Source organism: Amblyomma mixtum, chromosome 2 (genome assembly GCF_055824585.1).
Source record: "Amblyomma mixtum isolate Tamu chromosome 2, ASM5582458v1, whole genome shotgun sequence".
NCBI classification, from domain to species: Eukaryota; Metazoa; Arthropoda; class Arachnida; order Ixodida; family Ixodidae; genus Amblyomma; species Amblyomma mixtum.
This window is the reverse complement of record NC_143013.1, coordinates 34,419,295-34,435,165: the sequence shown is the minus strand read 5'-3', so window position 1 is coordinate 34,435,165 and position 15,871 is coordinate 34,419,295. Positions and strand designations below refer to the sequence as shown.

At 49.0% G+C, this 15,871-nt stretch overlaps 1 protein-coding gene across 3 annotated transcripts in view; it reads left to right on the top strand.

Annotated features, from left to right (window-relative positions):
• Nucleotides 1-15,871, top strand: part of LOC149358926 (Golgi-associated PDZ and coiled-coil motif-containing protein-like) — a 43,508-nt gene that overhangs the window by 15,909 nt on the left and 11,728 nt on the right. For all 3 annotated transcript variants that reach the window (XR_016288744.1, XR_016288743.1, XM_089571109.1), the window contains exons 2-6: nucleotides 10,490-10,654; nucleotides 11,034-11,209; nucleotides 14,160-14,430; nucleotides 15,058-15,222; nucleotides 15,621-15,703. Coding sequence is in view for 1 of the 3 variants with exons in the window: in XM_089571109.1 (XP_089427235.1) it covers nucleotides 10,490-10,654; nucleotides 11,034-11,209; nucleotides 14,160-14,430; nucleotides 15,058-15,222; nucleotides 15,621-15,703 (860 nt within the window). In the remaining 2 variants the exon portion in view is untranslated. The remainder of the gene's footprint in view (nucleotides 1-10,489; nucleotides 10,655-11,033; nucleotides 11,210-14,159; nucleotides 14,431-15,057; nucleotides 15,223-15,620; nucleotides 15,704-15,871) is intronic.

Below are 15,871 nucleotides of genomic sequence, written 5' to 3'. Positions count from 1 at the left end.
GGTCGAACGCAGTTTCAATCTGTTCGTGTCACCGGCGCAACGCAGGGCAGACCGCTTGAGCGCTTGACAGCAACACTGCTGTTAGCCCGGAACGGATAGGTTTTTCTTTTATAATTATAACTACAACATAGAAGCGCTCAGCAAGTTTTGTGCTCGCATTGATAAATGTCTCCTTTATAGATACCAGAAAGCCGTTAAATGAATTTCGCACACTTGCGTAGAAGCGCACCTCCATTGTCGATTTTCGGCACAACTTGCAGGGAAACATCCGCGTTGCTGCTCGCCGAAGCACGGGCCATTTTGTTCACAGTTGCAAAGTGCATACAGTGCAACACTTTGCAGGTTAAAATCATGCAAAAATCAACACTCGGATAAGGCTGAACAGCGCGGTGAGTACTCGCTGCCTGTACTGCAGCGGTGGCCACCCAAGCCAACATGGCGGAGAAATCGGCCAGACGCAAGATGGCGCTGCTGTCGAAAGATGGAGCGCGCACCTGAGCGAAGCACTCGACAGCAAGCGCCAGCGAAATCAAGACGTATATAAAGATTTGGAGCGGGAGATGCGCGGTATGGGTAATAATTTTACATGGGAACAGCTGCGCACCTGCTGGAAGAACATGAAGAAAAGGTTTACGCTTGTAAATATTGAAAAAGTCGTCCTTGTGTGACCTCCCGGGTAATTTATTCGCGGATTTTAGGAGCTGTTCGGATCGGACCAGTCGTCGCTCAGTCTTGAACGGGACCATTTTGACGGTACATCGCCACGGCAAGTACCATGTTGTGCCCATTCATCCATGAAACTAAAATCTCCATGAAATAGAGCTGATTCAAACATAACATGAAGCTCAACGCAGCAGCGGAGACACCCATTGTAAATCAAACCGGGCCGCTGCCGGCTTCGAAGAGAGCGCGCACGCGAACGGGCGAACCAACCGACCGGAAGGAGCAGCAGTCGGGAAAGGGAACTTTTCGTCCGCGCGTTCCTCCTCCCCTAGCATGCGTGTGGTTTGCTTGCTCGACGCTAGGGGTGGCGACGATCTCTGCCCGACAGAAAACCCGTTCATGTAAACGCGGTGGGGTCGGGCTGGTTAGCCCGACATCTGGCGCACCCCGACCCGACCCGCAACGTCGGGCTCCATGTATACGAGGCTATTGAGGTCATATGAATCGAATACAAACACAGTTACGCTGTTACGGACGCAGACGTGTTATGACAGGTCAGGATATTTTGCATTTTGGTCGAGCGCGTGTGCGCACATTGGAAGTTAAATTGATTCGAGTGTGTCAAGTGGGCATGGTCGGGGCCTACTTGGATGACATTTCTTATTTTTGTTTTTTATTTTTCTAATAGAAAAGACATCCTGCATATATGATAAATGTCAGCTGTGCATCCAGGAGTTGTGAACTGCCTCTTCTACGTTACGGTGGAAAGTGAGTCACACGTGGTGTATTCGCATCATCATATTAACATCATGATCATCGGTGGGTCACATCATCATATAGCGTTTCCAATCTGGTAATAATGAATACACGTTAAATGCGTGTTGAATCGGCTATCGCACTAGCTGTAAAGTAGTGACTTTCTGCTTCGAGTTTTGTTTACGACCGACTGTACACGCGTGCAGTCTTTGCCAAAAGTAACCAGACTGCATGGTTTGCTTCTCATTCGTATTGTAGTCAAAAAGTTCTTTGAAAGTGAGGACAGGGGCTCTTCTTACCATACAGATATTTACAGCTTGAGGGGCAGCATAATAGCTTCAATATACGACTGAGAAGCAAACCGTGCAGCCTGGTTACTTTTCGCAACGACTGTACGTGTCTAGTTTTGAAGATTTGGACAACCGTGCTTTTGAAGTCGTCTCAAATGCTTCCTAACTTACCTCTTGTATTGAATTACATATAGAATCAGCAGGAATGACCTAAGTCATTCTTTCTCCTGGTAGCAAAGAGAAAACTGGTAGGTTTCAAGGACGCCTTATGACTGCCATTGACGGTGTCCGTGATACCCGGGGAACGATTCAGCGAAGGTACTCAGCGGACGTACTGTTTGTTTTGCCTTAGAGCCCCCATTGATTTGGCAAGTGTTCACGAGCACAGCGCCAGAGACAGAGTAAAACTTAATTTCAACGAAGCGATACAGGGTGGAGAGACGGGACACAATGAGAGAGAGACGAACGAGTGCTGTCTCTCACAGTGACCTGTCTCTCGTTCGCTGTATCTGTAAGCTGTGTCATGCCAACCAGCCCAAAGTGCAACCTTATTAAATTCAATAGTCCTGGGCGTCGACCACCTGTTGTGCAGAGTCGCCGAGGCCTGTAGGCCTCCGCCATTTGTCAAATGAGCCGAGACATCCTGCTGGGGAGGGGGAGACTGAATTGCAACGGCGCAGCTGGGAGTAAAGCGAATGCTCGAGATGAGCATGGAGTTCAGGACGGTAGAGAAAGGAAAGGGAAAAAGTGAGACTGCATCTATGCGGATGCGGCCTAGTACGGGGAGCTGGGCGGCGGTGAGAGATTTGTCAGGAACGGGAAGTGTACGAAGTTTAGCGTAGCGGAAACGTATTAACGTAAACGTATGTCGGTTTAATGGATGCCAGCTGCGCACGCGCAGTGTTATAGGGTGCAGTCATGCGGGTCGCTGCGCGTCCGCAGCCGGCGTCCGGTTAGCCGATATACGTCTACTCTAATACGTCTGCGCTTGGCTAAAAGTCTCTAAATAGGCCCTTTAATAGAACGCGCAATGATGATGTTCGCGCTGTAGTACATGCGCCTACCGCAGCAGTGCGGGCGTGCTGCGGAGTGGCCAATCGCTTGCGGAGCGGCGTGCCCGGCTTTTGGCGGCGTTTGAAACTGTGTCTATGTTTTAAGGCGAAAGCCTTTAATGCCTCATCGTTGTAAGCAGTTGTCGTCGACGGAAATGTCACGCTTTTCCATTGGTCGTAATGGTCTTGACGTCAGAGTGCGCGAATTTCAAACGGGGTCAATTGTACTTTGGCTGGTAACCATGCAACCAATTAAAGGGATGGTATAGTGATGCTCCAAGTAAATAACTAAATAAATAAAACCGAGTAGCAAATTGGTCGAGTTGGGGAATCGAACCAGGGTCTCTGGAGTAGAGCACTGCACGGGCCTCAATCTGAGGCCCGAGCCCGGCCCGGGCCCGAGACCTGAAGCCCGAGCCCGGCCCAGGCCCGCGGCTTCAAGCCCGGGCCCAGCCCAGGCCCGCTAAATTGTCGCTCTAGCGAGCCCGGCCCGGCCCGTGAATCCTCGAGTGAAGCCCAGCCCGGGCCCGGCCCGGCCCGTTTCACAGTTACGCTTGAGATATACTGCTCACTGTGAGCAAGTAGACTGCTACTAGACCGATAAGAAACTGGCCGACAAAGGTTCTGAAAACAGTTTGGCTTGCAGAAAGTTGGTTCTTTTTAACCCAGAAGGAAGTGATTAAGAGTAGTGCTCGCCAGGCCCGTCTTTTGGACAGTGATGTCGTGTTGGTGCGCAAAGATAAACTATGAAGTTCCGAGAGCCAAATAAAAAGGGCTGCATACGCGCGTAATAGACTACTTTGCATTCCCCCATGATTTTAATCAGTTATATTTTGCCGCCCGGAAGTATAAACATTAAAGCTACCTAGCAAGCAGTGGGATGACAATTTTAGTGAACGCGATCTCACAGGTTGAACTCATAGCCGAACTGGTCGCCTTTCAGCAGAAACGAAAAGCTAAAAGGCTTGAGTATTTCACGATATGTGTTTTGAAGACTATAAGCGTCGTAAACCAATATGTTCTTCCCGAATGCATTTCTAATAGTGTATAGGTATGTTTTGGGAAGACGAACGATCAATGGCCAATTATAAGACCGGTTGAATTTTACTCTTACTGCTGGAGCAGAAGATAACGCGCGAACCGCGTGATAACTTACAGGGCAAAACACTTGTCATGACAACCAGGCTCAAGAAGCGAGGAGGGATAGATGTGGTTATGAGATGAGATTTACAAACTGTCGCGAGCTTTTGTGGCTGTTTCATTGACGAGACGTTCCGGTCAGCTGATCAAAATGAAAACCAAATGCGCTTTACTTTGTGAATTTTCTCACATGAGAAAAATATAGCTATAACATAAACCCTATGTTTTTGGGGCTTAAGGGCCCAAGGGGAGTCAGGCTGTGAGAGACACCGAAGCAGAGGGCTCCGGATCATTTCGACCACCTGGATTTCTTCAACGAGAAATGATACTGCAAAGTACGTGGCTGTCATGCTGGCCGCCTAGACAGAAATGCGGCCGCCGAGGCTAGGAGCAAGCCCTGGTTCCCCGGCTCAGTAATCAACCGCCTTGACCACTAAGCCACCGCGGCGTGGAAATAAGAAAATGAAGTCAAGTAGTAAAGCTTAGTTTTTTTTCTCTCAGCGCCTACTATAACCCATAGCTCATCCGTGTTGCTGCTCCAATGCCGCAGTTGTGTACTTCACTCTGCAATAGTGAATGAATAGTCGGACACCAGCCGTTTCTGTACGGACCCAAGCCCGACTCGGGTCCGCCGCTTTAAGCCCGAGCCCGGCCTGGGCCCGCAACTTCAGGCCCGGGCCCGGCCCAGGCCCGGCAAAACAAATCATGTCCCGGCCCGGCCCGCGGGCCGGGCCGGGCCCGGGCTTTCGGGCCGGCCCGAGCCCGTGCAGTGCACTACTCTGGAGTGCGAAACGAGCACGCTGACCACTCCGCCATGCCAGTTCGATGGTTTGGAATGAACAAAGGCGCGTCTAGTTAATACAGCGTCTTCCTTCCTTCCCTTACGGCGAGGTTCAGGTGTCCACCGAGATATGCAAGACAGATAATTTCCTTTCTTCAAAAGCCAATTTACCATGGCGTTCTGTGGACTCCCTGGCAGCGTTGCAAGACGCTGTCGCGTTCCACTCTTAGAGGGGAAGCTTTACATCTTAACCACACATCAACAAAGCGCCACCCTGAATTTTTTATTTTCTTCATTACGGCTCCTCTTTCTCTTTCTTCTTTCACTCCCACTTCCTCCCTTCCTTTATAAACGGTTGACGGGTGTCCACCGAGGTATGCGAGGCCAGTTACTGCGTAATTTCCTTTCCTCAAATACAATTCTCATTTTTTTTCATTACGGCCCCCTCTTTCTCCTCCTTTCACTCCCACTTCCTCCCTTCCTGTTCGGTGTGGTTCAGGTGTCCAAGGAGGTGACAGAGAATTACTGCGCCATTTCCTTTCCTCAAAAAAGCGTTGCCTTCAAAGGGCAAGGCATCGCGGGGAATGGGTGGTAGTGTTCCGTGGACTCTCAGGCAGCGCTACAACACGCTGTCGCGTTCCACTCCTAAAGGCGAAGCTTAAGCGTCATTAATAATTTGTCATTACTTAGTAATTAGTCATTAATTATGTGTGGGGTCATTCAGTGGTGACGTCACCAGTGCCACAGAGGCAAAGTGGTGCGGAAAACGCTTTCGCCTCTACGCACCTATATAGACAGTCAAAGTGGCCCCTGGAAAGCACGGTGTTCAAATGTCCCGTGTCCCGCTCGACCGCAATGGAGGAGAACAGCGGAGAGGGAAACCTCGTTCGTGATTGATTGATTGATTGATTGATTGATTGATTGATTGATTGATTGATCGATCGATCGATCGATCAAACTTTTATCGGAGGCCCCTACTCCCCGTCCCTGGCACGCAGGCCTACAGCGTGCTTAGTCGCGGAGCGTGCTTAATCGCGTGCTTAGTCGTGTTTAGTCGCGGAGGTCCCGTCCCCTAGGCCTGCGTGCCAGGGACGGGGAGTAGGGCCTCCGATAAAAGTTTCGATCGATCGAAACTTTGAAATAACCAGACAGGGTTAACGAAATTTCCGGCCTGTAATCGTCGCCAGGCGATGGCCTCTGTATTGGTTAAGTTTGGATCTGGTGGTGGCATTAGACGCCTGCCTAACCTGTAGTGCACGGCGATTTCCGCGTACGTTTGCAAACGTTTGTTCATCCCTTGGGGGTCGGGTGGCTCAATAGTTACCCGGAAGTAGAGATCTCGGGCTAACATGTGGGCCGCCTCGTTACCAGGGACGGATGTGTGTGCTGGGACCCAAATCAAGGTGATCTTGCGATCAATTTTGGCTGCGGACAGAATTCGAGCCGTTTCTGGCGAGACCCTGCCCTTTCCGATATTGCAGATTGCTGTTTTGCTGTCACTAAGAATCAAACTAGCCTTGGTTCTGGCGCAAGCAAGCGCTATTGCGACCTCCTCGGCCGTATCTATGTTTCTACTCCTAATGGAGGAGGCGGCGACTGGTGCACCTCGGCCGTCGACTACTGAGGCGACCGCCGCCCCCGACCTGCCACTCGCTGCGTCCACGTAGGCAACCTCATTTGCCCTGAAATTCCCGGCCCTTTTAACCATCGCCTCCGCCCTCTTCTCCCGTATTTCCCTGTGATGTTCTGGGTGCATGTTATCCTAACCCATCACCAGCGGCACCGGGAGGCAGTGTCGTTCACTCTTTGAGCGAACTGACAGCAAGGCCGCGGCCTCGACTTATTTCAAAATGAGGATGGTGGTCGGCGGAGCTCCTCAATGTTGCCTCAACGTGACGTCACGTGGGCCGAAACGAACGAGGGGGAAAAGTAGATGGGGGCATATGCAACCTCGTTCGTTTCGGCCCACGTGACGTCATGTTGAGGCAACGTTGAGGAGCTCCGCCGACCACCATCCTCATTTTGAAATAAGTCGAGGCCGCGGCCTTGCTGTCAGTTCGCTCAAAGAGTGAACGACACTGCCTCCCGGTGCCGCTGGTGATGGGTTAGGATAGCTCTGTCGGAAAAAAAAAAAATACCTGCTGAGTAAATTAGTACACCTTTATGCCGATAAAGCTGATGAGAAAATTATCCGTCTGCGCCTTCTTGTTTTTATATGTGGTATCGCGATGAAAAGAAACGCGAACAGCGGAAAGCGTGGCCTTCCGCACAATCAGTGCAGCCTAGCGCCGGCCTTCGGCTACGGCGGCGTCGACTGAAAGCGTCGATTTGCCTAGCGACACCCAGCGCATATCGCAGTTGGACACGGATCCTCGTACTAGCAGGCCGGCTGATTGTGCGAAAGGCCACGCTTTCCGCTTTTCTTTTCATCGCGATAGTACCAAATGTTACAAAAAATGTCATATTTATGTATTGAAGGTCAAAGACAAAAACGTGCGTTCGGTCACTTTAATTTCATGGTAAAAACAACACGCACTAATCATCTGTTTAGTACCCATTGTTTAGTCAGTCATTTTTATGCCTCTTTGCTTGTCCTCGATTATCTGGCCTCCTCTGGGGTCTATAGTGCACTCTCCCAATAAAGTATTTTTGACAGTGGTCCACCTCACGCAACCATTTCACGATGTAGCAGCCTGATGGTCTCCCAGATGCTTACGGGTTTTAACTTGGATCACATGAAGTCGGTCCATGCCATCATCACAGAATGTGAGCTCTGACTACATGGAGATGTGCACTCTAAAAAAGGCATTCTTTGATGTGTGCTCCCAGGCGACGTAGTTAACTTTTTCACGTGGCGCAGTACCTATTTTCCAAGCCTTCAACCAAAATCGAAGGAAAACTTTCAAAATGACCGTACGCGGGTGTAGAAATTGCACGCCTCACACAGGATAAGAAGGGCGCGCGCGCGCTGAGTAGTACGTGCCAGCGTTCTGTAAAACATATGTATTATCGGCCACAAGAGTTTACAGGATACGTCTTCTCGGGAAAAAAAAAAACAAAAAAAAAATGTTGCGCTGCCTCGTGATCCGTCCGCATGGTAATGTTCCTCCAGGCTTATGGAGTGTGCTCGTTCCCACACACCTTCAGACATTTCAAGCGATTGACTTGCGCAAGGGCTTAGAAATAATTTTATGCGAAGCATATTAACGTAGGTTTCGGGCCTTCGCGCGACGCCCGGCGGTGGCCACCATTGACCTTCAAGTGACCTTCAAGTAGGTCACGTGACATGACGTCACGTGATGACGTCACACCGGCTGCAGATGGGGCCTCATATCGCGCCGTCGGTCGCCTCCCGGCGGTGGCCACCATTGACCTTGAAATGTGACGTCACGTGATGACGTCACACCGGCTGCAGATGGGGCCTCATATCGCGCCGTCGGACGTCGCCCGGCGGAGGCCTCCACGCTTCGGTTCGCGCCGTCGCGCGCGACTCGGCGGCGGCGCCACCATCGCTACATCACGTGATATGTGACGTCACGCCAGGGATGAGGCGGCGCGCGCCCGCCGTCGCGTCAGTCTCTGTGCCCGCAACCGCGCCAGCGTCTGCGCCGGGCGTGTATGCGGTCAAGATGCCTCCAAACGCTAAGGACATGCTTCGCATCCACTGGGCTTAACCTTGATGAGCCTCCAGTTTTTTTTCCCTCTCACCCGCGTCCTGTAAACTTTTGAGCCTTTTATCATAGCGGAGACATACTGACATAGACTAGTTTACAGGCCGCCTTCTGTGCATGCGCAGTGGCTGGGGCGGTCCCAGGCGGGGTCATCTGCGCCGCACTCGTCTGCAGCACGTACCATACAGTAACACGTCTGCGCTAGTACGTCTCCGCCGTGCTAAAAGTCCCTAGTACGTTTTTTATCTGTCGTATGCTGATAAAAAGTCAGCTGATCTTAGGAAAATTTGCTTTTGGCGTCATATTTATAGTGGAAATGTGAGTGAGGGCAAGTTCTAAAGAAATATATAGACGTGCCCGTTCGCCACTTGGTCATGGAAGCTTTAGAGCTCTGGCTTTACTAAAACCACCGAATAATGTTCAAGAAGGTTCTGGCATTCCGGATTAGCAGAAAACCAAGTCGATGTTTTTTTAAATTTTGGCTAGTACCCTAGCTGTACTATTGAAGTGTAGACAGATGAGTCTGATGGAAGGACTCCCCACTCCACATAAGTACCACGGGTTGAAGTGGTAGACAGCGAATTTTTCGTTAACAGGGATTACCTGTTGCACAAAAAGTGCATTGCAATCCCTAGTTGTTCATTCGCTTGGTTCTAAAGTTACTGTATATGTTACCAAAGATACCTTTGGTAACATATACGGTAACTCTAGGTAGTTCCGGATTGCCACGCCGCTCGTGTCCAACGTAAACTTTGTTCAAGTTTTGAAAGCAAGCCAGCTTGTGAACAAAATCGGTGAAACAGGTGCATTAACAAAAATCCATAAATATAACTGTCTGAACTTATATTGGAAAGTAAAAGGAACAAAAAAAATTGGTTTATGGAAGTCTGTGGTGACATTTTGGCAACAGCTTTTATTTGCTGCATCCAGATGGCGCCGCCATCGTTTATATGTGACCATCTGACACAAAGTACTATGCCACAATATCATCGTCATTATCACCTAGAAAGTGGCTACTGGGACTAATCACTTTTTCAAGTGGAGTTTCTTTATGGCTTCCCCATGCTCCATCCCCCTCCCCTACTTGGCCGCCATCTCAACATGCTTGCGCATGTGCAGCAGACAATGCAGCAAGCAGATGACGCTGCGCCCAGCGTGTTACTATCATGGAGGAAGGAAAACTCAGGAGAGGCCCTCGCTATCCGAGCTCCACGAGTCACACGCTTTCCCAAGGACTATTGGGAGTCTTTGGCCACCAGTGCAGCGAATAAAGTGCACTGAGATGACGGCCAAGTAAGGGGTATGCAGTGGGGGAGAGTCGTCTTCGAAAATGTGATGTAACCGCTTCTCCTGAGTTCTCTCCTTCCTCCATGGTTAATTTTTTTTTCCTTACATTATATTGCTCATGCCCGCAAGTTTTTGGCCGCCATAGGATAGGATAAGATAGGATAACTTTATTTAGCTCTAGCGCAAGTGCTTTTATGAGGTCAGATGAGTCCATCCGCAACGGTCGGTTGCCCCTATTCCAGGGGTCCGTTGGATGCTGCCGTCAGCTGAGCTCGCCTTATCAAACCGATCTGGTCATCGCGGCAGTCACTGGAGAGCAGACCCTCCCATTGCTCCGCACTTGGGTTTGGTATAACTGGGACGACATCGACTTAAAAACCACCGGGATGTCACATTTCTGAGCCTATCTTGTGGGTCTTTCTGAATGAAGCGAGATATTTTCTGCCAGCATATGCATTCTTTCAGATGTGATTACGACATTTGTATAAATATGACATTTCTGTGAAGTAAAACACAGTTGAAGTTCTGAGCTCTATCTTGTTTGGTTCCTTCCTACATCTCTCTATTCATTCATGTGGTTCCATTATGCATTCTAGTTTGAACCATCAACAAGCTTTCCTTTCCCTGTTACATTCGCACAACAGACGACGCTGGAATTTTCACCAAGTGCCACTAGTGCTGCTATCACAGTAAAAAATAATTTTGAAGCCAGAGAGGCATGTAAGCTGATTGATTGTTTTCTGAATAAGCATTGGGTGAATGTTTGATATCACTGCCATGTCAGTTGAACTCACCAGCAATAAAGTCCTTAACATCCTCTGGCCTCTATCTTTCTTTTCTTTTTTGCAGTCTGAACTGCAGGAGCTCAAGTCTGATCTCTATGAGGCGCAATCAACGAGTGCTGTGCTGAATAAGGAGCTTCAGCACCTTGTGCTGCAGCTGCATTCAGCCCAGTTGCAGGTGTCTGCGCAGATGGGACATGCAGGTGACTCTACTGCCATCAAGCAGAAGCTGGTGAGTTTATCTCTCTTGCTTTGTGGACATACACACTGTGGGTCTTTCTGAATGAAGCGAGGTATTTTCTGCCAGCATTTGTTTCCGAAACCAGTGTCTTCATGCATTTCTCAGTGCGCTTTTAGGTGTTCTTGTGGTCGTCGTCCATTTGACACAATGTTACGGCATAGCACGGTCTCATGGCTCATCACACTGATCCCCGAACACATTCTCGTGTCATCTTCCACCCATGTCCCCTTAACATTTACAGTTGACACTGAAACTTCTCAAACTTCTCACATTACATAATGCCCCTTCAACTTATCTTGCATACGCACTGCCTGGCCTCAGATCAGAGTCGTAGTGATGAAGTTGCCATATGCATTGTGCTGCCTTACAGGAACAGGAGATGGCCATGTACAGGATGGATGTGGGACGTGAGATGCTGCTGGAGGCAGAGGTGGCCCAGCTGCGCAAGGAGAATGCTGCGCTCCGCAAGGATGTGGTGTCCCTGCAGAGCGAGGTGTTTGGAGCCAAGCTGGCTGCCAAGTACCTCGACAAGGAACTGGCCGGCAGGTGGGGTACTCCGGCACAAACTTTCTGAGCATGGGGTGCTTGCGCCGCATCAGGGCGATGCATCTGGGCAGAGCTTGTTCTTGTGGACACTTGCATGTAGAATGTGTGATACTAGTTATACCTTGCCAGTACTCACCTGTGGGGCAGAAACTTGGGGGGTTGGCGAAATGGTTTGGAACTGAATTGAGGGCAGCGCAGTAGATTATGGAAAGGAGAGTGAGGGGGGTGACATTAGGAGATGGAAAGAGAGCAGAGTGGTTCAAGGAGCAAACACAAATTAGCAATATCCTAGCTGAAGCTAAAAAGAGAAAATTTGCATGGGCAGGTGTGTACTGCAGGGAACAGATAATTGATGGTCCCTTGGGCTGACATCATAGATTCCAAGAGAAGGTAAAACAAAACAGGAAGCAAGGGAATCAGGTGCAGATATGAGAACGGGAAATTTGTAAGAACCGGGGGGCTACAGCTGGTATAGGGCAGAGTTATTCGGTGATTATTGGGAGAGACCTCTGTTCTGCCACAGACATAGTTGGTCTGATAAAAGTGATTTTGGTTATGATGTCCAGGCTTTGTTGAAACAAGGATTGGTGGTACTCATGGCCAGGGCCATTGTCATCAGTCTGTATTGTGGGGGCTCTTGTGGCCCTCCTTATGTCCCAAGGCCTTGGTGAGTGGGAAGAACAGTCCTCAATCTCTAAATCTTTGAGCCAGGAACACTACAGCGAACTCATTACTCAGCTCGGAGCCAGTTTTGATAGCTTTGGCAATGGCTGCATAGCATTGCACATGCTGCCAGCGGGGCAACCGATTGTGTTCTCTCTATAAAGGTGTGAACTCATGGACCACTTATTCTGAGAAATGTTGTGCCTCAAGTGCTTTTAGTTGAGTTCTTTGCTCATGGATCTAAGATACAAGCATAGACGTCCGCAAAAGAGGGGGGGGGGGGGGGGGGGGGCGCAGCCTCCCCTCCTAATCTTCTATGGAAGGCGCCAAGTCTGACCCATACCTCTGCTCTGTTGGACCTTTCCCATCATTGCTTTTAGTGCATTGTTATTATTAGTGGTTTCTGAGGAACGGAAATGGCGCAGGAACTGTCTCACTTCTTGGTGGACACCTCAACTGTGCTGTAAAGGAAGCGTGGTGGCTCAGTGGTTAGGGCGCTCGGCTACTAAGCTGGAGTACCCGTTTTGGAACCCGGCCATGGTGGCCACGTTTCATTGAAGGCGAAACACAAAAGGCACCCGTGTGCTGTGCGATGTCAATGCACGTTTAAGATCCCCAGGTGGTCGAAATTATTCCGGAGCTCTTTGCTGCGGTATCTTTCTTTTTCTTCTCTCACTCTTAGTGATATGGCCATGCAGGCTTTTTGAGGTGAGGATACTGGCACCTAAGCACCCGTGATGCTGTGCTCCAAATACTTTTTACTTGCTGGGTCACTTGAAGCCAATGTTTTCAGGTTCTTTTTTTACATTTAACAAAAGACAACTGTGCCGTATGTATTCTGTAGTTTAGAGAGAATGGAAATTCTTTCGGAAGCGCGTTCTTACATTGATGCTTCAGCTGCACAGGGACTGCCTTCCTCTGCCAATGTTACACATGAAAGTAAAAACTCTGCTCAATAATATTTTACATATTTTGCAATTCAGCCACATTGAAAGAAATGTTGAAGAACCATTCTTCACCTTTGCGCTGCGTTTTAACCGTAGGGGCTTTGGTGGGAGGGGTTTGGCGCTACGGTGAAACTTGGTTCCCCTAATGGAAAACCCTGCGCATGCCTAAGGACGCATGGTGCGTGAGGGCACACATATAGTTCCTGCTTTACTGATTAATTTGTTTGTTCTTTTTTTCACACTTATTTTAGCAGTATATACGACATACGACACCTGTTGCTGTGAGGCAAAAAGCTGTTAGTGCCTGGCAGGTCACTTGACCTTGGTCAGTTCGCAGTCTCTTGTATCATCATCATCAGCAGCGGCAGCAGCAGACCAACAGTGTCCACTGCAGGACAGGGGCCTCTCCCATTAATCTCCAATTAACCCTGTTCTCCACTAGTAGCAGCCACCGTGTGCAAGCAAACTTATAATATCTACCCGCGTGACTCTCTGCCACCCCCAGTTTCATTTGCCTTCTCTTGGAATTCTCTCCATTATCATAAGGGGCCTGCCTGCCTGCTCTCCACATCATATTATCTGCCACATCGCATTTCCTCATCTTGATTTCGGCCAGGATATATTAATGTGTAAGCATTACTTGGCTTATGCATGGCATCCACGGAAAGTGTGTACAGAAAGTGTTAACAGAAGGTGTGGACACTTACCCGAGCTTACCCGAGTAACTTGGGTAAGTCAGGAGGAGTGCTGCTCAACCTGCAGCGAATGGGAGGAAGCTCGGGTAAGTTTGGAGGAGCGTTACACCAGCTGCGCAAGAAGTTGCTCGGGTAGAGCGACATGGGTTACAGAGTCTCTACTGGTGGCTGTAACAGGAACAGCCACCTGCCAGTGTGGTGGCACATCACTTAACCATTGTACCACTGTGCTGGTTGTGGTATGAAGACTCGCCGCCACCTATGAACGTTAGAATGACCAATTCTGCATAAATGGGCATTAACCCATGGAGCTTTAAATGGTGTGCGCTTTGTTGACCAGCATGAACTAAGTTGCACAAACGCACCAACAACTAAGTTGCACAAACGCGCCAACGGAAGCAGCAGTATTGCACTGTGCTTTCGTATTCATAACACGCAAGCAGACTTAAGTGCCCCCAGTGGTTGTTCATTAACTCATCGTTTATTCCCTAACCCACTCTGCTCTCACCCTGTCTCTTTATGTTAACCCCTGTCGTTTTCCTTTCTGTAGCTCAGTATGTTGTCCTCAACTGACTTCTCTTGGATAACAGTCTTTTAAACAGTCTCTCGTACAGCAGTGCCTCCTTTGCTCCTTGTATCTTGCAGGATCCAGCAGATCCAGCTGCTAGGCAGGGACCTGAACCCAAGTGAGCATGATCGGCTCTGGAACCAGCTTGAGTCCGAGATCCATCTCCACCGGCACAAGGCTGTGATCCGGGCCTGCCGAGGCCGATCCTCTAATGCAGCCACCCTACCCGGCCCAGCGCTTCCAGAGCCCGACGAGGGCACTCCCCTACGCCGGCACCAAGGAATAGGGGACGTGCGCACCGTGCGCCTAACCAAGGGCAAAGATGAGGGTCTGGGCATCTCCATCACGGTGCGTGACAGGCTCATACTTGGACTCAACTTCTGGGAAGCAATAGACGGTTGTTTTGTAAAGCAATAGAACCTCTTTGTGTCATGGGGAGGCGGTTGTTCTTAGCAAATGATTGGAGGTACTGCACTGCCTGCCGATAACAGGCTGAATGGCTTCAGAATCTTCCTTTTTCATGGTTACATTCTTGCCATTTTTTTTCTCATCTTTCAGTCAATTTAAACAACTTGTCTTGCCTTATAAACACCTAACAGTGTTCGACTGAAGTGCTCCATTTAGCATAGTGTTATCGCATTCTCTTCACTTGCACATCCGCACAAGGGAGTTAGTTTTCAGTGCTGCAGTATCAGCAAAGCCATAGAACACAGAAGTATATGCATGACTGTACAAAATAAAAATGAAAATTTTTCACTAATGGTAGAGATGGTCTTAGTATTCTCGTCTTATTGAAAGCCACAAATTTGCAGTCTATTTAAAGCACCAGACAGTGAGTAATAATTTGCTGGTAGTACCACAGGAGAAGTTAGGCTACATTTACAATGTTTAAGTTTGTAGAGTCTGCGCAGTCAAGACACGAGCGCACATTAATGTTTGGAATGACGGTAAATATGGCTGTCACTGTTATTTCAGGGTGGCCTAGAGCATGGTGTCCCCATAGTCATCTCTGAAGTGCTTCCAGACATGCCAGCCTGGCGTAGTGGCAAGCTGTTTGTTGGAGACGCCATTCTCGCAGCCAATGGTGTCGACCTAAGGGAAGCAAAGCACCATGATGCTGTGAAAGTCCTTTCTGGATTGGTATGTTCTGGATTGCGGATTCGAGATTGAAGCTGCACTTGCTCCTCTTTTTGTATTGTGTGGTAGTGAACTGTTCTGTTTGCCATGGGTCAAGCGAGCTCAATGTATTTTTTGGTTAGTTTGCAGAGCAGATTTAACTTTTGTCATTTGAAAAAGTGGTACGGGCCTAAGGAGGCCATTTGAACAAGTCTGCTGTGCTTTTTACAATGGAGAGTGGTGCTTATGGGGTGCAAATTAGAAAACGGCTGTAACTTACTGAAGTCCTTTTTGTGAGCATGAAATGTTTGTTGCAACCAAGGTGCGTAACAGGTTCCAGTTGTCCATAGGCTGCATTGTGCACAGGATTCACGACACTTTGTTTTTGTCAAAAGTGAGGGTATTTCTTTTGTTTTTTTCAGCAAGGTGACATTACACTCAAGGTGTTGTATGTTTCACCTGATGAAGACAGTGATGATGAAACGCAGGACAGCCAGCACCTAAGGTGCGTCTACACACATGTAGCCAGTTCTGACTTTTGCAGTCCTTTATTCTTTTCTTTCTTTTATTGACATTGTTGCTTGACTTGAAAGAATCGTCATCCTGAAACGTTCCACTTCGGCCAATTCATCTGTGTTCTTGGAGCCCAGCCTCCCAGAGTACAGAGAATGTT